The sequence below is a fragment of the Mizuhopecten yessoensis genome, unplaced genomic scaffold, assembly GCF_002113885.1.
Source record: "Mizuhopecten yessoensis strain PY_sf001 unplaced genomic scaffold, ASM211388v2 scaffold1313, whole genome shotgun sequence".
Lineage (NCBI taxonomy): Eukaryota > Metazoa > Mollusca > Bivalvia > Pectinida > Pectinidae > Mizuhopecten > Mizuhopecten yessoensis.
Window position 1 is genome coordinate 985,676 of NW_018403984.1, and position 24,069 is coordinate 1,009,744.

At 35.9% G+C, this 24,069-nt stretch overlaps 1 protein-coding gene across 1 annotated transcript in view; it reads left to right on the plus strand.

The window, feature by feature from the left end:
- Positions 1-24,069, plus strand: part of LOC110459506 (plexin domain-containing protein 1-like) — a 156,575-nt gene that overhangs the window by 122,107 nt on the left and 10,399 nt on the right. Inside the window, exons 9-12 of the mRNA XM_021511802.1 lie at positions 9,851-9,946; positions 10,620-10,762; positions 20,851-20,893; positions 22,844-22,968. Of these exons, the coding sequence (XP_021367477.1) occupies positions 9,851-9,946; positions 10,620-10,762; positions 20,851-20,893; positions 22,844-22,968 (407 nt within the window). The remainder of the gene's footprint in view (positions 1-9,850; positions 9,947-10,619; positions 10,763-20,850; positions 20,894-22,843; positions 22,969-24,069) is intronic.

A 24,069-nucleotide genomic window follows, 5' to 3' on the forward strand; every position in this document is an offset into this window, starting at 1 on the left:
CCCCCCTGGAAATTTGGAAAAACCCCAAGATAGGTCTCTGGATCCACCACTGACAATGGACTCATCCATATATCAATGCATGGAAGAGTCTACATAGGGGTGAAAGGGTTATATCTATTGACTGTGCTTTGAATTTCTCTTCTCTTTACAATTTACAATTTTGGTCATCTTCTGGAATTTGCTTCTCTTATATTCATAAAGTGAAAATTATATAAATCATTATTTTCACATATTTTTTGTGGGAATGAACCATAAGAATATTAAAATACTAATTCATTGGAGGTATATTTTTGTTGATTCCATATGCCTCAACAGTAGTACTTAAAGAGTTAAGACATCGGTTATAGTTGTCATTAACCCATCTTATAAAATGTTACGGTCCAATCGACAGAGGCCGATAAGATATACTACGTAACTGCATTATAGAGTATATACGTTTCATTTCGGTGATTGATATTAGATGTGTAATGGAGTTACAGAGATGGACATTAGATATAGAATCTCAGATATGGTTGGAGATGAGTTGTTATAGCGCTATGATTGTCCCGGAGATTCAGAAATGTTGTTACCGTCTCCTGGAACACCTAATCTTGTTAGCCTGTTGTTCCGTGTTTAGTGTAAAATTGATTACTAATTAGATTTGCGCTGTAATCGTGTCAGATTTCCAATCTGTCGGATACATAGGAGTAGTTCCTGAATAAGTTTGTAAGTCGTTTGGTGAGGACAGTTGTATGTGACAGACCTCCGTCTCAGTCAAGGCAGATGTATATGACAGATATCTCCGATAACTTGTTATTTTTCACACATCTAAATGGATGGGATTGGGGCCAGGAGACTGGACCTGTCCACACATCATCAAATCACTAAGAGCATTACAAGCCCTCATCAACACAAGTGTTGCATAGTCTTGTACACTATAAGACATAGCATTAGTGTCCATACACATCGTTTCACTAACCATTTTGTGTTACAAGAAAAGCGAGTATTTTATAGGCCGTTTCCTTGGATGAACACTGTCTATTCCTTTATTTTATCATTTTTTTCTGCTTTTTAAGGCTGAGAATTCCCTTTTCAATTTTTTTGTTTGAACTTGATGGAAAAATCATCATTAATGGTAAGCAATAGTTGCCTAAGATTAATAAAATAATTGTATCTAAAGATTGAGTGTTGTCGGTATAGCTATTGGTTTTTGTTGAATTTTGTTTTATTCAGCTTGTATTTAAAACTGTTGCTTTATAGGGACAGCAAGAAAAAATGGAACCGAACAAAAATATTCTAATTATTCAGAAGGTAAAGATATAAATATCAGCATGATACATACCACAGCATCTGGAGTGTTCAGCGTTGAACTGTCATTACACTGAACTACAAGCATTAAAGCATGCAGAATAGATATGTTTTGAAAACACCAAATTTGTTTTTTAGAAATTTGACTGAAAGTATATACATGTACTAATGTAACTGAAAACAATGACATGTGACAGTTGAAGAGCATGATGGGAAAACACATCGTTGTTACACTGAACTACAAGCATTGAAGCATGTAGAATAGAAAAATTATGAAAAATCCCAAAATGTTTTTTAAACTTTGACTGAAAATATATACATGTACTAATGTAACTGAAAAAATGACATGTGACAGTTGAAGAGCATGATGGGAAAACACATGCAGCTTATTCGTAGGATTATTGCATGTTGAGAACCTCTGAGAGTTTGGGGTGGTGGGGGTATTACATTACAAAGTAGATAGGTAAAGCTTTCTTAAATCAGATAACTTTGTTTCCTTAAAACATGTCTGGAAGTTTTATTACAATAGATTGCCACTTAAGTCCTTAAGTAAGAATCTATCTCTGACTTCAAGAGTTCAATGACGTTCACAAGCTATCTATAGCATTGTGTTTTGTAACTCTTAGTAAGTCTCCCCATTATCCTACTACTCTAAATCATCTCCCTCTAAAGCATTGAATAAATAAACAAGGCATTAGTTATATTAGATATTGAATGCATGAAAAGAATGCCAAAAAATGTTTTGAAATGTCATACTAATTATTATTGTGATGTTATGATTCCCTGAGGTTATTTCCAATTAAAGAATTGTAGAGTTAAATATACATGATAGATATACATCACTCTTTGTGAGTTTTTGTTCCATTTCTTCTTCTGTAATGTGTCTGACAAATTGAAATTAATATAAGACAAGGTTTTTGCATTATTTGTGCTGTCATATCATGGCATATATGTCCTATTGTTACCATGGTTTCTGTTCATATTATGTTATCCTGGTTCCTGTTAACGTCACATGTTACCATGTGTTCTGTAAATGTCACATGTTACCATGATTTCTGTAAATTTCACATGTTACCATGATTTCTGTAAATGTCACATGTTACCATGGTTCCTGTTGATGTCACATTGTACCATGGTTCCTGTTAATGTCACATGTTACCATGGTTCCTGTTAATGTCATGTTACCATGGTTCCTGTTAATGTCATATGTTACCATGGTTCCTGTTAATATCATATGGTACCATGGTTCCTGTTAATGTCATGTTACCATGGTTCCTGTTAATGTCACATGTTACCATGGTTCCTGTTAATGTCATGTTACCATGGTTCCTGTTAATGTCACATGTTACCATGGTTCCTGTTAATGTCATGTTACCATGGTTCCTGTTAATGTCACATGTTACCATGGTTCCTGTTAATGTCATGTTACCATGGTTCCTGTTAATGTCACATGTTACCATGGTTCCTGTTAATGTCATATGTTACCATGGTTCCTGTTAATGTCATATGTTACCAGGGTTCCTGTTAATTTCACATGTTACCATGGTTCCTGTTAATATCATATGATACCATGGTTCCTGTTAATGTCATATGCTACCATGGTTCCTGTTAATGTCACATGTTACCATGGTTCCTGTTAATGTCACATGTTACCATGGTTCCTGTTAAGGACTTCCCACCCTTCGTAATTCACATGTTTTTCTTGTCGTATTTTCGTGTCGTCATTTCCGTATTGCGTATCGGGCATTCTATTACCGTAGTGAAAATTATAGTAACACTGGGTAAACAATAGTACACATACGTGACGATGATATGTCAACACCCGATATTGAGACTTAACTTGGAAATGTGTAATCATACATACTTCAGAAATAAAGCTTATGATACAAAGACATTAATTAACTCATGGGAAAACACTGACATACGATCAGACGACTTCAAGAAGGTCATATATGAGGCGCATGGAATGCAGACTTATGTGTTTTGATTACCGACCTCACCTGTACGTATCACGTGCTAACAGTAGTTCACAAGCTCTTGGTTGCTACGACATTTGTTGTCGAGCGAGTTACGCTCTGTCAGATAAATTGTTTCACAAATGCAATTATGATAACTCTGTGAAAGTAGGGGTTTGTAAAATATCAAGATCCCTATAAATTACAGGTGCATGTGCGTGCACGTGATAACAGCATACCATGCGATAGCCTATGGTTACCTATGTACCTGACATGTAAATACATCATGCGTACTGGCGGGCTATGGAATGATGTCCAAAGTGTACATGATTGAGAGTTATTTTGTTCTATAAAAGAACAGTTAATTGATAATGGTCAACCTTTCTGGTCCAGGTATTCAGATAACATAGCGAATTCAACCACTCGTCTATCCTGCAACCAAGATAAATAGCTATTGGGGTATTCGTGATCACTAACTTAGTACTGGAGGGATCCTCATCGGACGTCGGATCCTCATCGGACGTCGGTGTCGGCTCATCAGTAAAATTGTCAGTAAGCTCAGTAGCCAGCGTCTGTTCAATGTGTGAAAGAATGTCACTAGTTTCGTCGCATAGTCGTGGTCTAGCAGTTGATATTGGACATCGTTGTTGTTATTATTGTCAGTCAATACGTTTAGTTTACATTTAAAACGGCCAATTTTACGTCGGGTTTGCATGTCGGCCACCACTGCCACGACCTTGTTTACATTGTTACAACAGCTTTTTTTGTCCACACTTTTCCGATAGGAGATTTTCAACACAAGGAACACAACTCTGTAGTCAAAACATTATTCAAACGAAATCTATTCAAGGGAAGATAACAACATTGTCGAAATGGTAATCAGGGGCAGGTGACTCTAACACTGAAAAACAACAGCGGAATTCTTTAGTGTTTTGCTCTGGCTGGGACAGGGATCCTGAATGCAATATGTTACCATAATTCCTGTTAATGTCACATGTTACCCTAGTTTGTGTTAATGTCATGTGTCACCATGCTTCCTGTTAATATCACCTGTGACAATGGTTCCAGTTATAATGTCACATGTGACAATGGTTCCAGTTAATGTAATATTTTGCCATGGTTCCTGTTAATGTCACATGTTACCATGGTTCCTGGTAATGTCATATGTTACCATGGTTCCTGTTAATGTCACATGGTACCATGGTTCCTGTTAATGTCACATGTTCCATGTTTTCTGTTAATGTCACATGTTACCATGGTTCCTGTTAATGTCACATGTTATCCTAGTACATGTTAATGTCATGTATCACCATGGTTCCTGGTAATGTCACATGTTACCATGGTTCCTGTTAATATCATATGGTACCAGGGTTCTTGTTAATGTCATATGTTACCAGGGTTCCTGTTAATGTCATATGTTACCATGGTTCCTGTTAATGCAATATGTCACCATGGTTCCTGTTAATGTCATATGTTACCATGATTCCTGTTAATGTCACATGTTACCCTAGTTCCTGTTAATGTCATGTGTCACAATGTTTCCTGTTAATATCACATGTGACAATGGTTCCAGTTAATATCACATGTGACAATGGTTCCAGTTAATGTCACATGTTACCATGGCTCCTGTTAATGTCATATATTATGATGGTTCCTGTTAAATATCATATTACCATAGTTCGTGTTAATGTCATGTGTCACCATGCTTCCTGTTGATATCACATGTGCTAATGGTCCCAGTTAATTCTGTATATAACCATTGTTTAACGGTTTAACGGTCTATGTTAGCATGATTTCTTGTGACCACCTATGTTACTATAGTTCCTTAGGTCAATACCAGGTCTCTGAATGTGATAGGAAGTCACTGGCTTCATAGAACACAAGAGTAACTGAAAAAAATGATTTGTCACGTTTTGTTAGATGCCCAAAGGCTGTCGTTTACCTTAATATCTGTACTGTATGTGACAGTTATACCGCAGATGAAATTGTAACAAGGTTTTTTTCAATTTAATGTGCATCATCTCCTTAGCATGGTAACATTGGAGTGACTTTAACTTTACAGTACATTTGTATGTGTTGATTTGACAAGCATCACTTAAGCCATATACATTAACAACTGGGCTTTGATCGCCCAAGCATGACATTTCAGGATTTGAAACCTGCAGCCTCTTCAGTCGAGCATGAATAACTCTGTCATTTCTTCTGTCGTTAGGATGAGTGAATACTTCAGTTGTGTTTTTATCAACTGTTTTGTGAAATGAATGCTGTAAAAGGTTGCGTTAAACTCATTAACTCTTTCCATACCGTGTTACAGACGACAGCAATATGTCATCCTGGTCCCTGTTGTCGTGTACAGACGACAAAATAAAGGGCCGTCTCATCCCTGTTGTCGTGTACACACGACAAGAGACTTTGATGTAACCTGCCTGATGTTTAGTTGGTTATCGCACGAGACTGTCGCGAAAAAACAATTGTCGCTAAAATCAGAACCCATCAGTTTGAAAGAAATAATTTATTTTGTGCAGAGTACAATTTTTTATTATGTAACTTAATGTTCTCGCATTTGCCGCAAGGTGTTTGCGTTTGGTGCCTCAAATGTAAACAAGATGGTGGCAACTTAATTGGATACGAACACTCGTAAATTCATCATCAGATATTTGTTGAGACTTATGGAAGTAAATTTGAATATTCTAATATAAGTCTTGATGAAATCTACTTGTATTTAGAAAAACTCAGCGACTCCACATTCAGTCATAATCAGCTGCCAGTTAGTCATTATACTACGAAAATTAAGAAGTGTTTGTCTATGAACCAGAACATGAAACAATAACAATATTTGTTCACGGTTACCTGTTTAATTCTTGCGGCAGTTACACCTATTCTAAAAAGTACCTTTATAATCCGCAATTTTGTTATATGCGCGGGGGCGAGTCTAATAAGTACATCCGGTACGGAATCCGGACCGGAGTTGCGGTACGGAAAGAGTTAAAACAAGTAGCATTCACTTCATCTTACTAACATCAAGACATAATACTTTATCATCTAGCTGTCATTCTTGTGTGGTACTTGTTATACTGCCGTTCTGAAATACAGTCTGTAGTAAAATGTCATTTCATGGAGGTCATACTGCTGTTCATACAGTCCATAGTAAAATGTCATTTCACAGAGGTCATACTGTCAGAACTCAATATACTGCCGTTCTGACACACAGTCCGTAGTAAAATGTCATTTCACAGAGGTCATACTGTCAGAACTCAATATACTGCTGTTCTGACACACAGTCCATAGTAAAATGTCATTTCACAGAGGTCATATTGTCAGAACTCAATATACTGCCGTTCTGACATACAGGATGTAGTAAAATGTCATTTCACAGAGGTCATACTGTCAGAACTCAATATACTGCTGTTCTGACACACAGTCCGTAGTAAAATGTCATTTCACGGAGTGCTGTTCTGACACACAGTCCGTAGTAAAATGTCATTTCAGGAAAGCAATACTGTGAGAGTAATAAATTGCGCATGATATCATGGTTATGTCACAGGATCAGAGCTTCTATCATTGTTCTTTGGTTTGGATGATTGATATTGATAGACAGTTAAAATGTGCAAAGAAATATTGTTGCACCATAAATAGATTAAGGAAATTTCAGTTTGCTATTACATCAAACTTGAGTTGTAATTATGTATAGGACAAATGACTTGTTGGCCATCATTAAACTTTGTATCACATGCCTCGAAAAACAGATTAACTTCCGGATATTAACAAAGCTTAACTTCTCACAAATGTCAGGAAATCCAAATTCCAACACCCAAAAAAATTGGGTGATATTAATCAAATTGTCGTTCCCTAAACATTTTTATAGATTCTGGCTAAACAATTAAAATCTTGATGCTATCCATCAGAGTTAAATTCGGCATGTTAAACACTCATTCCCTTGTTAGCATGCTAACTTTCCTAGCCAATCCTCACCAACTCTTTCCTCCTTATCCTGATTAATGCATTTTTGTCACCAGGGATCGAAAAACAAATCCTGTATTAGGATTTAAAGACCATCAGGTTTCTAGGAGCTGCTCTTCCTCTCAGTTGTACTATTAAATTAGGCAAAAGTACAAAGATATGTCCCAGATTTCAAACAAGAAGTAAACAAGAAAGTGTAAAAGTGCGGATGATCTTAAGGTTTTTTTTCTTCCTGATTGATCAAGTAGACAATTGTAAGCCAGATCTGGTGCACGATTCTTTGTTATTTCGACATGTATTAAATGTCAGTCGATATACAGTAGAACTTGTGTTTCCTTTGTCCCTAATTTGATCAATTTCGCAGTATCATTTTTCGCAGATTTAAGGTCTAATGGCCATAGTACCAAATGCTGCAGTAAGAACTGGCGGAGATTTATATAGGCTTCACCTGTTGGCAAATCCCTTCATATTAATTAAACAACAAAATGGATTAGTTAGCCATTTACTTTGCAGGTTACAATTTTCGCAGGAAATATTCTAACAGCAAAATTTGCAGATAACAAACCCTATGAAAGAAACAACTTTTTCAGTATAAATAAAATGTAATCCTCCAGGCCACACAAAAATTTTTGTTCTTTAGATCTTTTTAAGCTCCCCTGGTCCAAAGGCCCATTTAACCAATTTGAGCCAATGCCATTGTGTACCATCCATCATTTATTTTATTAGGATTTATTTATTAGGAATTGTAATGGACGCAGGCTTTAAGCCTATGTATCCATATCAAAATAATACAATAACACACAATATTACATATACATTCTACTTCAGGTAAAATACAATTCAGGTGAAATAAATGTTCATAAATATTATAATTACAATTATTCCATTCTCTTTCATCTTCTCTTTGTCTTTAAAAGACAACTCATTCAAAAGGATGTGAGGTCTTCTTTAAAAAGTGTACTCTTAAACATGGATGAAAGGATTAGGATTGAATTTCACTGAATTTCATATGGAGCATCCCTGGGCCACTGGATTTCATTGTTATACAAGTGAAGGTTGTAGCCCCCTCCTGGGGTTTGTGGGGCGGGGCCCAAAAAGGAAAGTAAGGTGTTCTTAAATTAAGGAGAAGGAAATTTCACCATTTGCAAAAAACATCCATGGATGAAGGGAATTCATTTTACATCAATTGAAATGAGTGGATTTCTTTAGTACTGTAGTATAACTGTATGGTTCAATGGGGGAAATGAGACAACCAATTCTACTTCTTACCTTAGGTTTGATATGTAAATATTAACAGAAATTGTTACCAAGTATCTTGTCGCCACCAATTGTTTTTATGATATATTGATAAGCTGGGTAACTTTCCACTTCTTTTCACAACCCCGACCTAGTGTTGTCAGTCTTTAAATCAATTCACACTCAAACATGTCCACATCTTCTCCAAGTTCATCAACATTTTCAAAATGGTACCCCCGTCTTTATATGGCTTTGGCTACTGCGAAAACATAAATCCCCAAAGTAACTAAACAAATGGCAATCAAACAATACTATCATGGTCCTGAACAGGTCCTTTTGTTTTTTAGGTTGATTTAAAATCTCAACTGAACACCTCTGCTTTGCGGGTTCATTTTTTTCTGATTCTGAAATATACCAGATTTTAACTTTATATTTTTCCAATTATTTTATTTGGGTCAGTAAGAATTCTGGATTGGTCACTGTGGTCTGTAGTTAGCAGAAACATTTAGCTTTAAGTCCAAGATCACGACCACAACAATAGAAACAGGTGAACAACACAGGCTCAATGGGCCTTTTGTCCTTCCTAAACTCTCAAGGAGAATGTTTTCACAGATTTCTCTGGAGTGAAGGCTTAATTAGAACTTTTGTTGATTCAAGGACAAACCTGGGCCGACATAATAACAACTGAGATCTTTGCCTTATTGACACTGACAGTGTGGATTTTTTGTACTTGGATTTTTTTGCTGTAGGAACAACAGCATGTTTGGAACAAACGGTTATCTGAAAACTATGTTTAAGGAAATCAAAAGAACAAGAATTTAACTTGATGTGATCTCAAAATTTTTAAAATTCTTTTATTTTCGTTTCAAAAATCTAGTCACATATAGCATCACTAAGTAAAAAAACATCTATTTCTGATTCAGAAAGATCTGTTTCGTAGTTTCACGATAAAGGCTGTCATGATTGCATGTGTACATGGAGTTGTTTTATTTAGATATATACATGTACATATACTCAATTAATATTTACAAACATAGTCGGGGTGCAAACAAAACCATGCTAGAAGCTCCCAACTTTTAAAGAGGCTCAAACTTAACTAGTATAAAGTACTGCAGTATGTTGATGCACACTTTAGAATACCAAGCCGTCTGCTACATTATGAAATTTGTGTTGTTAACATTATATACCGACATATTCTTTTACATTTATTTGTAGCTGACAGAAGCATATATTTCACTTGACCAACAAAGCGGCATGTAAACGCGGCCATTTCGTTTACAGAATGTATTTTTGTATTTAGATCTTCATGTAGTGGCCTAATCGTGTAAATGTTTACCTTTTCGTGTAAATGTGATAAATATTTTCATGATCAGGTTTCGTCTAGTTTAACTCTATCCATGCTGACTTTTCAGGTAAAAACCGAAGAACAATTTACGAGTACCACAGAGTGGAAGTGGACACCTCCCTGGTTAGGGAGGGCACTGTCATCATCCTACATCCCAAGAAAAGTAAGTCATGTGACCATTAATGTGGGTCAAATCAGTTGAAAACCTACATCTGTTTGATGATACATGATTATAGTGATTAGTGAGAAAGAAATCAATATTCTACCAATATAGAAGATCCCAGTTTTAGGAATATTCTTAATTTACTTACAGAATTACCTCCCCTCAAATATGAAATTGGAAAACATAACTGATAGGGAAATGTATTTCCTTTATGCACATGGCATTAAGATATTTCCTAAACTCCAGCAATACTTTCTAATGGAAAAACTTGAGGATTTTTGTGAAGTTGGGTACAGATTACCTCCCTTTAACGAAATAGCATCCGATAGGCTTTACAGAGTAAAATTTGATTAAGATGAAATTTGTCATTTACTCAGGGTAAATGTTTTAAAATTCTCAAATCTTTGCAGATCTAATTGGTTAAAACAAATGTTTCGGTGAATAGTCAAAATCAATGCCTTTATTCCGTTATTCAGATATATTTAATCCTTGATCTTGACAAAACATTGCATGCTTCGCTTTGTACCATTACAGTAAGATGTATTCTATAATTCAAAATCTAAACAAAAAAAGAAGAAAAATTTCAGTAAATTGAAAATACAGGGAAGGAAGATAATCTAGTAATTGAGTATAATACCAAATGTTTAATAATTGTACTTTTTGAATCTACCAGCCTGTAACCTACTTACGGACTGTGATACATGTGTGACTGATAAACTCGGGTTTGACTGTAAATGGTGTGGCGAGATACAGCGGTGCTCCGACGGAGTCGACTGGAACAGACAGAGCTGGCGTGACAAGGGATGTACGACAAAGGTACCATTTACACACGTTACAGTGCCTTGTTTAATTTACTCATTTAATTCTGTATGATATCTACTCAGTGTGTTTAGATGTATGACTGTACTTAAAGACTGTAGCAGAACAAGACTTTTGTAAAGAATCTCTGAATACTTTAGATCAACTATCATATTTCGCGAAGATTCTAATCCATAGATTCTAAATTATAGATTTGCTATCTCTATATGTAGGTTGCATTCCAGATACTGTATACTGGAAAAAAATTGCCGAAGCTCAAATTTTTATCTTTTTTTTCGCCCTCAGTAATGAGGACAAAATTATCACAACAGCTAAAGTAATTACACAACATACTCTATAAATTGAAACTGCGTGAAAACAGATTCTTCGAGTGGTCGGCAAAAATTTCACTCAGAAAGTTTCCCAATATACAGTGTATGTTGTCTGGATCTTACTAAATGCAACAAATTACACTAGGTCAAAGAAGAAATTAACTCATTCACCATACATATTTAAACTCGACTTGCCCAGACTTAAGCTTTGATTTGGTCAGGTTCAAAAGAATTCAATTTAGAATAATTTTGATTTTGCATGACATTTTGTGTATGTTTGTTACCAGCGATGTTATAATGGTGTTGAAGTGGTGGTTTATAACATTAAGAACATTCTTAGAATATAGAAGTTTTGTGATATTAGGACTTGGTTTTAATTTGCTTGCTTTATTTTGGAGACCAGTTACCAAATTTTTGCTGAAGCCTCATTCTGAAACCACTGACCAAACACTGAAGGTCTAACAATGCTTCATAACCCTAACTTCTGTGCATGTTTATTTCTAGTTCTCAATGTCAACCAATCACTGAAGGCTTTACAAATCTTCATCACCGGTATGTCCTATCTCTGTTGTGTTAGTTCGGACATTCTATTGTTTGGGGAAAAGGCAATCTATTTGTTAAGGTCAAGTAACAATGTCCATTTGTAAACCATATAACTCTATGCAGGAAAGATCAAAGAAATGCCCGTTTCAAAACAGAAAATTTGCATGAGAGTTTAACGAAACAGTTGCTTCTTGGCAGATTTCAACCAAACTTAGAGGGTAGTCATTCAAAATCATACTAATGGAGTTGTTAAAATAAATAAAGTTTTAAATTAAACTTTATTTATTTTACAACAATTGCAAAACCAGTTCTATCAACTTATATTAAGCAGTCTTGTTGGCCCGGATGTTAGGATGCAGGGGGTCTCAATGTGAGAAGAATTTGGAGTACGCAGAAAAAAAAACAAGTGGTAGGGCAGGTGTACTATACCTTTTCACCTCCGATCAGGAAATCAAACTACATTTGTCTTAGTCAGAAGCGAGTTTGTTATCAACTGCACCGACCGGGTCACTGTATAGTTCACGGTGTCCTTGATAATTAATTTCATGATGTGTTGGGGTCATTCGAGATAATCAAAGTGATAACAATTGCCATATATGGGTTTTATATGAAAATTAGAAATTTGTAGACAATACACCTAGGTAATATACTGTTGCAAATGGTTTTAAGTGATCTTACAAAGTCCATGTTACATTTCAAATGATTCTGATTATGTTCCTTCATATATAACTTTTTTGTTCTAACGCAAGAAGGCCATTAGAATTTCACCACCACAAACACACAACCATACACACATACCCCATATACGTACCTGCTAAGAGAGACTGCACTTATTCAAGTTCTACTGCAAGGAAATTGATGCAGCTCTGTTTCTTAGTTGTTAACTATCCTGTCCCTATTAATTTACAGAGAATTGTATAGAAACTTGGTTGATATTCTGTATGACAGTAATGTATGTCTGTTTACTGCAACTCCAGGCTACATGTTCGTAGGCGTCAAGATCAACTTACCGTCTTTGAGAGAGAGAAAATGGTGTTTTGCTCAAAATGGGGTCGTTTTAAATTTTGTTGCATCAAATTTTGGCATTTGACAATCCTGTGTGATCAAAACTGATCTTTCTCAAATTTCATAAGTAGGTTCCCCTTAATCCGTAGTTGTGCATGACTTATTTTGAGACCTATCAGAAAACAAAATGGCCACCAAATAGCCATCTTAAAGTTTGAGAATTCAAGTTTGTTGTCACTATTTGTCAAGGATTAAATGCTGAACAATGACCACACTTTGGAAGGACACTCTCATACTCAGCAGTATGGAAATACATAGAACTACTAAAGATGTGATCTGATGATGGTAGGTGCCAAGATCTGTCTAGGATCTCTTGTAATGGATTGTGTATAAAACGGCAACATTATATGATATAGTGTAAATTGTTGTGTACAAATTGTTGTGACGTAAATCGTAAAATTTTACTGTAGTTTTAATCATCGGTCGTGCAGCTCCGAAATATGTCCTTATTAAAAGTTTCAACTCACTACCTATGTAGAAATCTCAATATCTGCTGTACACTTTCTGCCCATCGTAGCATTACACAATACATTCTAGTTTATCATTAATCCATACTTCTGTAGCCCAGCTGTATAATTTCTCTAAGTTGGTAACCAGACTTTTTACATTAAAGTCTTCTCTGTTCGGCTGAGGACAGTGGGGCTATTGCAGTTTAGTAGTCTCTTAATAGTCAATCTATTCCAGATGGTTGTCACATAATGTATGTACAAAATATTGAAGCCTTTTTCAGACTTGTCAAAAATATAGAGTTCTGTTTAGCCTATAAGTGGAAACTTGATGTGTTGGCTCTGTATTTTCCTTTAAGTCATGTGATAGGTAGATACTGCCTTAAGTCCTCAACCAGGGAACAGGATTGTACTCCTTTTTCCCTTCATCCTATATCCATGTTTCCCTCGAAAACATCTCAGTAGGTGTTGATGTAACTAAGGGCTCCAAGAGTGGGAGAATGGTAGGGGTACTATATGTATCTGTGCTACAAAAGACTATTTACTTTGAAGGCCCCGGGTCCTTATCAGGTCACAAACTGCAGCAGTTCCATCAACAGGTTATATCTAGATCACTACCTTTGGGTATATCTTAACAGCCCAGTGTCTCTTACAAATCTCATGTCTGTACTACAGTAGTATTATACAGTACGTAGTCAAAGTACAAATCGGTGTTATGCTTCCTACTTAATGTACTAAACGAGTAGATAGATATATTGAAAACTGAAGTATTTATCTTATTTTGCTTTCTCTATATTTAGCCATGTCCTTGTGCTTTATTCAAACTATAAGCTTACTTGGGTTTTGTGGATAATTAATTAGGTAGTGCCTGTAAGATTTGTGGGACAGATCTTTGGGATACAGGCTTTTAGTTCTCAGAATTGGCTTCGTAGATATAGTACTCTGATATAGAGATATTTAGCAGCTTCATTTACATGACCTGACCTGATTTCGAAATCGAAAAAAATAAATGTTTTGATTTTAAATATTTAACTGTATTAGGAAGAAGGCCCAGTGTGTGTAAGATTTATGTTATGTTTTAGCAATACTGAATGTGTACAGTACTGTAGTTTTATTGTTTTTGGCATAGTTATGAGGTCCTTTGTAGTTTAGTATTTGTTTATTTTTGCTTTTTTTTGTTGTTGGCTATAGGCCCATGATAATATCACTTTGTGTGTTGTCACCACGAATACAACCCAAGTGCCAACGACAATAGTAACCTCGACCAAATCAACCACGACGCTACTTCCCCCACTGCCACCTAGTGTTACCACAAAAAGGACAACCCCTCCAGTTACCACAAAAAGGACAACCCCATCTCCACCTGTTTCAAGCACAACTTCGAAGAATGTGGTTATCATGTCTTCCACGGTTACCATGGTGACCTCAGTTCCCAGGGCTAATGCCATAATTTGTGATAAATCTGGGGTAAATAGTCACAGTTTCTAGACGTGGATTTTACAATTAAAAGATCACTATGTCTGTCTTAAACCCAAAGCATTGCGAATGATGTAAATCTCCACATAAATGTTTTTAAAAACCCTGTATATCCTAAACTTACAAACTATTAATAAAAACATGTACACTATATATATATATACATGTAATTTTCCACACATGGAGAAGATGCTAGGTTGAATTGATGTTATATATATTAACACAGTATTATTGTGACTACCATTCAATGACATAATATAACCTGTATTTTTCTAATTCCTCTTTTCTAACATTTTGTAAACTTTATTTCCTTTTATTGACTTGTGATCTCTTAGTTCATATAAACATGTTCTCAATTGGTATGGGTCAGAGATGGTGTAAATATGTCTGGGTACTTTAAATTTTTCTCAAGGTTGTTCAATCAGGTTTTTATCAAACTTGATATAATACTGATCATGGTCTGTGCACTCTGACATTTTGAACTCAGTTAATGTTTGTTAAATACAATATTGAGTTAGCAATGTTGGTATTCTATTGTAACGTCATGACTAGATGACTAAGCCATGTTGGTATTCTATTGTGACTAGATGACAAAGCCATGTTGGTATTCTATTGTAACGTCATGACTAGATGACTAAGCCATGTTGGTATTCTATTGTGACTAGATGACTAAGCCATGTTGGTATTCTATTGTAACGTCATGACTAGATGACTAAGCCATGTTGGTATTCTATTGTGACTAGATGACTAAGCCATGTTGGTATTCTATTGTAACGNTAGATGACTTAGCCATGTTGGTATTCTACAATGATGTCATGCCTAGATGACTTAGCCATGTTGGTATTCTACAATGATGTCATGCCTAGATGACTTGGCCATGTTAGTATTCTACAATGACGTCATGCCTAGATGACTTAGCCATGTTGGTATTCTACAGTGACGTCATGCATAGATTGCTTAGCCATGTTAGTATTCTACGATGATGTCATGACTAGATGACTTAGCCATGTTAGTATTCTACAATGACGTCATGCCTAGATGATTTAGCCATGTTAGTATTCTACGATGATGTAATGCCTAGATGACTTAGCCATGTTAGTATTATCCAATGACGTCATGCCTAGATGACTTAGTCATGTTAGTATTCTACGATGATGTCATGCCTAGATGACTTAGCCATGTTATTATTCTACAATGATGTCATGCCTAGATGACTTGGCCATGTTAGTATTCTACAATGACGTCATTCCTAGATGACTTAGCCATGTTGGTATTCTATTGTAACGTCATGCCTAGATGACTTAGCCATGTTAGTTTTCTACAATGACATCATGCCTAGATGACTTAGCCATGTTAGTTTTCTACAACGACATCATGCCTAGAGGACTTAGCCATGTTAGTATTCTCCAATGACGTCATGCCTAGATGACTTAGCCATGTTCGTATTCTACGATGCTTTCATGCCTAGATGAATAAGCCATGTTAGTATTCTACAATGATGTCAAGTATTCTACAATGATGTCATGCCTAGATCCCCCAGCCATGTTAGTATTCTACAATGACGTCATGTCTAGATGAGTTAGCCATGTTAGTATTCTACGATGATGTAATGCCTAGATGACTTAGCCATGTTAGTATTATACAATGACGTCATGCCTAGATGACTTAGTCATGTTAGTATTCTATGATGACGTCATGCCTAGTTGACTTAGCCATGTTAGTATTATTCTACAATGACGTCATGCCTAGATGATTTAGCCATGTTAGTATTCTACGATGATGTAATGCCTAGATGACTTAGCCATGTTAGTATTATCCAATGACGTCATGCCTAGATGACTTAGTCATGTTAGTATTCTACGATGATGTCATGCATAGATGACTTAGCCATGTTCGTATTCTACAATGACGTCATGCCTATATGCCTTAGCCATGTTAGTATTCTACAATGACGTCAAGCCTAGATGACTTAGCCATATTAGTATTCTACAATGACATGATGTCATGCCTAGATGACTTAGCCATGTTATTATTCTACAATGATGTCATGCCTAGATGACTTGACCATGTTAGTATTCTACAATGACGTCATGCCTAGATTACTTAGCCATGTTAGTATTATACAATGACGTCCTGCCTAGATGACTTAGTCATGTTAGTATTCTACTATGATGTCATGCCTAGATGACTTAGCCATGTTATTATTCTACAATGATGTCATGCCTAGATGACTTAGCCATGTTAGGATTCTAGAATGACGTCATGCCTATATGACTTAGCCATGTTAGTATTCTACAATGACCTCATGCCTAGATGACTTAGCCATGTTAGTTTTCTACCATGACATCATGCCTAGAGGACTTAGCCATGTTAGTATTCTACAATGATGTCAAGTATTCTACAATGATGTCATGCCTAGATGACTTAGCCATGTTAGGATTCTAGAATGACGTCATGCCTATATGACTTAGCCATGTCAGTATTCTACGATGATGTCATGCCTAGATGACTTAGCCATGTTATTATTCTACAATGATGTCATGCCTAGATGACTTAGCCATGTTAGTATTCTACAATGAAATCATGCCTAGATGACTAAGCCATGTTAGTATTCTACAATGATGTCATGCCTAGATGACTTAGCCATGTTAGTATTCTACAATGACGTCATGCCTAGATGACTTAGTCATGTTAGTATTCTATGACGACGTCATGCCTAGTTGACTTAGCCATGTTAGTATTCTACAATGACGTCATGCCTAGATTACTTAGCCATGTTAGTATTCTACAATGACGTCAAGCCTAGATGACTTAGCCATATTAGTATTCTACAATGACGTCATGTCTAGATGACTTAGCCATGTTAGTATTCTACGATGATGTCATGCCAAGATGACTTAGCCATTTTAGTATTCTACAATGACGTCATGCCTAGATGACTTAGTCATGTTAGTATTCTATGATGACGTCATGACTAGTTGACTTAGCCATGTTAGTATTCTACGATGATGTGATGCCTAGATGACTTAGCCATGTTATTATTCTACGATGATGTCATGCATAGATGACTTAGCCACGTTAGTATTCTACGATGATGTCATGCCATGCCTAGATGACTTAGCCATGTTAGTATTCTACGATGATGTCATGCATAGATGACTTAGCCATGTTAGTATTCTACGATGATGTCATGCCTAGATGACTTAGCCATGTTAGTATTCTACAATGATGTCATGCCTAGATGACTTAGCCATGTTAGTATTCTACAATGATGTCATGCCTAGATGACTTAGCCATGTTAGTATTCTACAATGACGTCATGCCTAGATGACTTAGCCATGTTAGTATTCTACAATGACGTCATGCCTAGATGACTTAGCCATGTTAGTATTCTACAATGACGTCATGCCTAGATGACTTAGCCATGTTGGTATTCTACGATGATGTCATGACTAGATGACTTTTTTTATCATTTTATTTTTCCAACGTTTTTTCATAATATAGATACAAAACAGGTATTTTCATTTTCACACTCTCTTACACACATTTTGACATTTAATTCACTCATCATCATCACCATTATCATCATCATCCTCACAATTATCATCATCATCAGCATCCTGATCATTAACATTCAACCTATCCGTTTCTCATAGCCATCATCATTGTCATCATCCATACAATGACTTAACCTTGTTGGTATTCGGTTATGAAATATGACAGGATAACTAAGCCATTTTGGTATTCTATTATGAAGCCATGACTGAAGGAGGAAGTAGATTTTGTATATGATAATCTATGGGCCTCATGGTGGTACCAACAGGTCTGTGTAACGGCTGTTGTTTATGTTGAGGACAGGCTTACAATTACTTGCTGATAAAGAATGTACAGAAGTAGTATTAAAATTTCAAACAAAACCAGAACAAAATGTAAATTCAAAATAGAAGGAATGAGGATGTAAATTATTTACTGAATTGCATTTGTTACCTGACTGAGGGTTGCTTCTCTGTGATGGGCTTAAACCTTGTTCAGAGGTGCTGACAAATTGTGATGATTGTTGAATGCCTGTACGAGGGGTTAACATCGCAGTCACCTTTTGTGTGTTGACATCATACGTAGTAACAGGGGATTTCCATCACACAATATATATTTTTGATCCATCAAAATGCTGGATTTTCGATTGCTTAGGCTCCATCAGTTTTAAAACAAGCAAGCATATGGCAACGACATGGTTTTGTAACATGAATGATGACAAAAAAATAAAACCGCTGATTTGCAGGGATGTCAAAAGCACAAAGCATGCATGAGAAGCATCATTTGTTGAGGTTTTATTGGACTTTTTGCAAACACATTTCTGTTTTTTATTTGTACTATTGCTGGCAGTTTGTGAGTCTTACAGTGTATACTTATTGTTGATCTGTGTTTATTTGTTTGTTTGGAATTTTATGGCCTCGCAAAAGCCAGGGTCGTGTGAGAACGGGTTGTTTATCGCTGAATTCAAACTTTGTATATATAAGGATATTGTATTTAAGGATATTGACCCCCTGTGTCCTGTTTGTAACCAGTGTTGATGAGCACACACATCACTAACCACTGTCACCACTTGATTGTAAACACCTTTTAGCAGTTTGATTCTGTACACCTGGTCAATATAGCTACAGGTTATCTGTTATTTACATCATACTTTGGCAGTAGGTATTATCTATCTTTTCTTTTGTATTGTCTGTAGTAATTCTTCTTTTGACAAGGCCTCGATTCTTAACTTTGAAAACATTCTCAGTCGGGAATGGGTGTCAAATGTTTTATGTTCAGAAATGAATTGCAGAAAAAAACAAAATATGAAACATTTGTGAAAAGTACAAAGCCCTTGATTGACAACATATCTCCCTCGACTGGCAACATATCACCGTCAACTGTCAACATATCACCCTCAACTGGCAATATATCACCCCCGACTGGCAACATTATATCACCCTCAACTGGCAACATATCACCCTCAACTGACAACATATCACCCTCAACTGTCAACATATCACCCTCAACTGACAACATATCACCCTCTCCTGAAAATCATCATGTCATCCTCAACAGAGAACCAACATATCTTGAGGTGTCGCCATTGACTGATAATGAACATAGTTAATGATGTAACAGGTTGTTTTGCTTTTTTTTAACTGTTTATTAAAAATAACCACTTGAGTTGCCTAACATTTACACTCTTGCACCCTTTGGACTAGCAGTGCTGTATTTAAACACCGATGTACTCTGGGCACTCAGCAATTTTGTAAAAACTGAATGAATACAGAACATAATTGACACTTCTTGCCAATAAGCCAGTAAATTATGGTGAAGGGATTAGATGTTCTAACCAGAAAAAGGATACACTAGTGCGCATATCGTGGAAGAGGTGTTTCTTAATTAGATCAAACATGGAAGAGGTGTTTCTGAGATCGAACAGAATAAATAACTAACACTGATGTAGATTTGTTTTCATTACATTAACCTTATACCGTACTCATCTTAATCCAAACATCAATTTCAGCTGTTACTCTTATTTTTAACTTATATTGTCCAAAAAGGACATTAGGAGTTATCAGAAACACTGATGGTGAAAATCGTTTCAGGGTTAAGACTGATGCATAGATCTTCATAAAGTTTACTTGGCATAATTTGCTGTAATTAATTATAATTCTTTGTTCTACCATAATACAGTTCTATGTATATGAAATGTTGTTTTTTACCATGCCAGTATATACAATAAAACCTTGTAATACGACACCCATTTGTCCAGAGAAATCAGCTGTTATAAAGGGGTTTGGTAAGATAGGGTGATAGACATGCATGTATATCGGTAAAAAGATTCCTACGCAAAAGAGAGTGAAAGCGACACTGAAATACATTGCCGGTAAATGAGACGACAAATTACACGAGGGACATTATACTGAGGTTTTACTGTACAGTTAAAACATGTCTCCGATGAACATACCCATATAGGAAGCTATACAATTTTTGTAGATTATCATTGTGTATTATCATCTGTTAGTGCATGAAGTTGCATGATTGGCACAAGGCCTGTTGCATGATGGGAGCTGTTAGGAAATGTTAGTTGTTGAGTATTGATTGCATGTGAGTAAAATTTTGTAAAGTTATTGTTTCTGTGTTTGCATGAAGTTGGTTTGGGTGTAAGAGATCAGGGAGTGTTGGTAGTTACCTCCCCTTACATTGTTTTATTTCTACTTTGCAGGCTGGCAATGCTAACTGTGATCTACTCAACAACAAGAATAAAGGTATGTAACAAATACAGCTTACCTACCAAGTAATACCACAGTCCTTATACATCTGTTCTCATACTCAAACTCAAATTCTGTGCTTATAAGCCCAATTTTTTGTTTCAACATTTTTGGAATTTTGTAAATGTTCACACATGACTGTCTGACCATGTCGCATGATTAAAGCAAGTTACAAGAAAGTTGGTTTGAGCAATAATCTAAGCTTGAGCATGAGGATGGTATCATGAATGCAGGCTCAGGTAAAACTAGATCAATCATTATTATAAGGCCAAATAATGGGAAAAGGAAAATACCTCGTTAATCTCTAACATGACCTTGAACTTTTTGAAGCAGGAAGTCTGAGCAATACTGATAGTACTAAATATATTAACAATTGAAGTGAAAATCTTATGTTCATGAATAATAAAGTGTGATATAATTTAGTGCTGGAATGGCATCACTTAACTCGCAGCATAAAGAGTTAAGTAATGCCATTCGGGCACTAATTATATCCCTTGTCAGAATAATTGAATGACGTCATGTCAAAAAATGCATTGAAGACACGTCAACATTAGGGCATCACAGAAAATAACTCATATCTGCTCAAAATTGTAAAAATTAATGTTTGCATTTCATGAAATTACCACTTGTATTTGATAAGAGTAAAACATAAGCTGAACTGTGAGGGGTGACAGGTTTTAAATAAAAGAAAGACTTGAGGACACAGTCAATGTATCTGTATTAAAGTAAGAAGCGAAACTGCTGTATACACAAACCATAAAAGTGATAAATATAATCTTTCCTTACCTTGGGAGTAAGACGGAAAATCTCAGACATTTTATAATCTAAGTACCCCGAGGGTTGAGATTTTTCTGTCTTACTCCTGAAGTGGGGACTATTTTCTCCCTTTACACATTTGTAGTAGTAGTGCATATTCAACCAATCATAATGCTTGTATCATCGTTGTGTGATAGTGAAATGTGCTCAAGTCATACTTGAAAAAAATGGTCCTCAAAGAAAATATCATTAGTGTCTGTGCCATTGTGCATTCATTGTATTATTGTTCAAATCAAGTGTTTTCATATCTCTTGCACATTTTTTTTAAAATTTGGGCTAATTTATCATGATATTATCATTGAAGCATTAAAACTATCCTGTCAGGTTTCAAAGAATGGTAATTTTGGGAGCACATACAATGTACTTCATTGATTTTTATCCTGAGAATTTTATAATTTTACATAACATGATATGTCATTAGTCCTGTCATTTGCGTTTTACATTTAAAAATACTTTGGATGAGAGAAACTGTTGTGCTGTCAGGTGGAACAGTGAAACAAGAGTTGATAGTCCCTATAGTCACTGTTATATTCAATTTTCCCCCGTTACTGTCATAAAAAAATCATTGTCGTTCTAGTTCGCTCCTCTCAAACGAACATAAATCATTTATCATGTAAACTCAAACTCATTACTGGGAGTTCGTCTGCCTAGCTAAACGTGGACGTACATTTATTCACATTATACAATGATTAATCAAAATTTCAAACACCAAGTCTCCAACTTTACATTCCTCTCTATCTTCACCTCGATTTGGCTTTGAACTGTTAAGAACGTCCATGGTGTGCTCATCTATTAAAGATTCTGCACTCACAAAATGAATGACACAGAAACATGCATTTCTGAAAAAGGCGGGTGGGTAGGAAAGTCTATCGTTCAATGGCTAGGCAGACACACACAGCTGTATGTGTCATCACTGTCCTAAGCTCACCTATCGCATGTGCCTGTACTGCGACACGTGCTGAACTCTGACCCACACTTATCCATACACTCATTATATAACTAAGATAAATTTATTTACATGTGTTTTTGTTTCTGTAGTTCAGAGCTCATGTGATTTTGGGACAGCTGTGGTTGAATCTCTCAACAAGAGCCCGGAACTGATTTACAACTATACTGTATGTTTGTTTTTAGATTTGTCCCTAGGCATTGTGATAGCAGTGATTGTGTTACTACTGATCCTGATAGGGAGTATCGGAGGCTGGGTGTTCTACGCCTACAGGAATCCAACGTCCTCCTCGGGAATGTGGCTCATGGAGGTAAGACTGCTAGTCTGCTCAGCTAGTCACATGGGATCAATCTCATTCAATGTCATCAGTGCGGTTGTTTCACATGGGACAAATAACACATTATCAATGGCCATTAGTGATGTAAATGGCATCATAGTGACAATGTTAAAAAGATTTTGGCCAGGGCGTATAGGATTGTTTTGGAATTCACGTCACTATTAGACACCTACAGGATAGACTGAATGCTGAGGTGTTTTTGTATTGGTTAATAATACAGTTTCTAAAAATTTTGCATTGGGATTTAGATACGTATGAACTATGACATCGTTCCATCTGATATGAACATCTCAAAATGCCTTAATGGCAAAGGGCTTCATGCAGGTTTCATATAAATGTATTTCCAACTTTTGTTTCAAATTAAAACATATTTGCATTATCTTATGCTTGCATGCAATTGGCATCTACCATAATGGTTATTTAACCTTAAGCTGCCATAAGAACAGCAACAACATCAATTTTGAATAGTCAGTGCAATGTATTATACACAAGGATAGTTCATTAAAGGGACATCACGTGAAAAGGCGTTGTTTTTTTTAATGAATATATGTATTGTATGCACTTCCACTTATGTTACCTCGCTATCCCCATATTCATAGTCCGTTCCAAATGTCCAGTTTGACCACTTGAATTGTTCGGGAAAGCCCTGCTAAAAATAGCGCCGATAACGTCACCTGACTAGGCAGTGAACACAAGTGGTGCGAGCGAGATGAAACGGTTTCCAAGGGACCCCAGAGAGGGGCCGTCATGCAACTGCAACTTCTTACCGCACTAAGAAACCAAGTTATATGATTTCTAAGTCCGTATTCAAACTTATTGAACAGTTATTATTCATCATTAGAAGTTAATTGCACACTTGCCAATATTCAGAATTTAAATTTATTTAGCTTTAAACATAAATGTGTTGCCAATAAAATTAAACAAGGGATGGGGCACAAGTTTTTACAATTTATCACAGCCTTCTCCCGTCATACATTTACAATTAAATGTCAACAATGATAATAGGCATAAACATAAAGTAGATATATTTAAATATATATTGAATTTAGTACCGGAATGTGGCCGGTACAGATG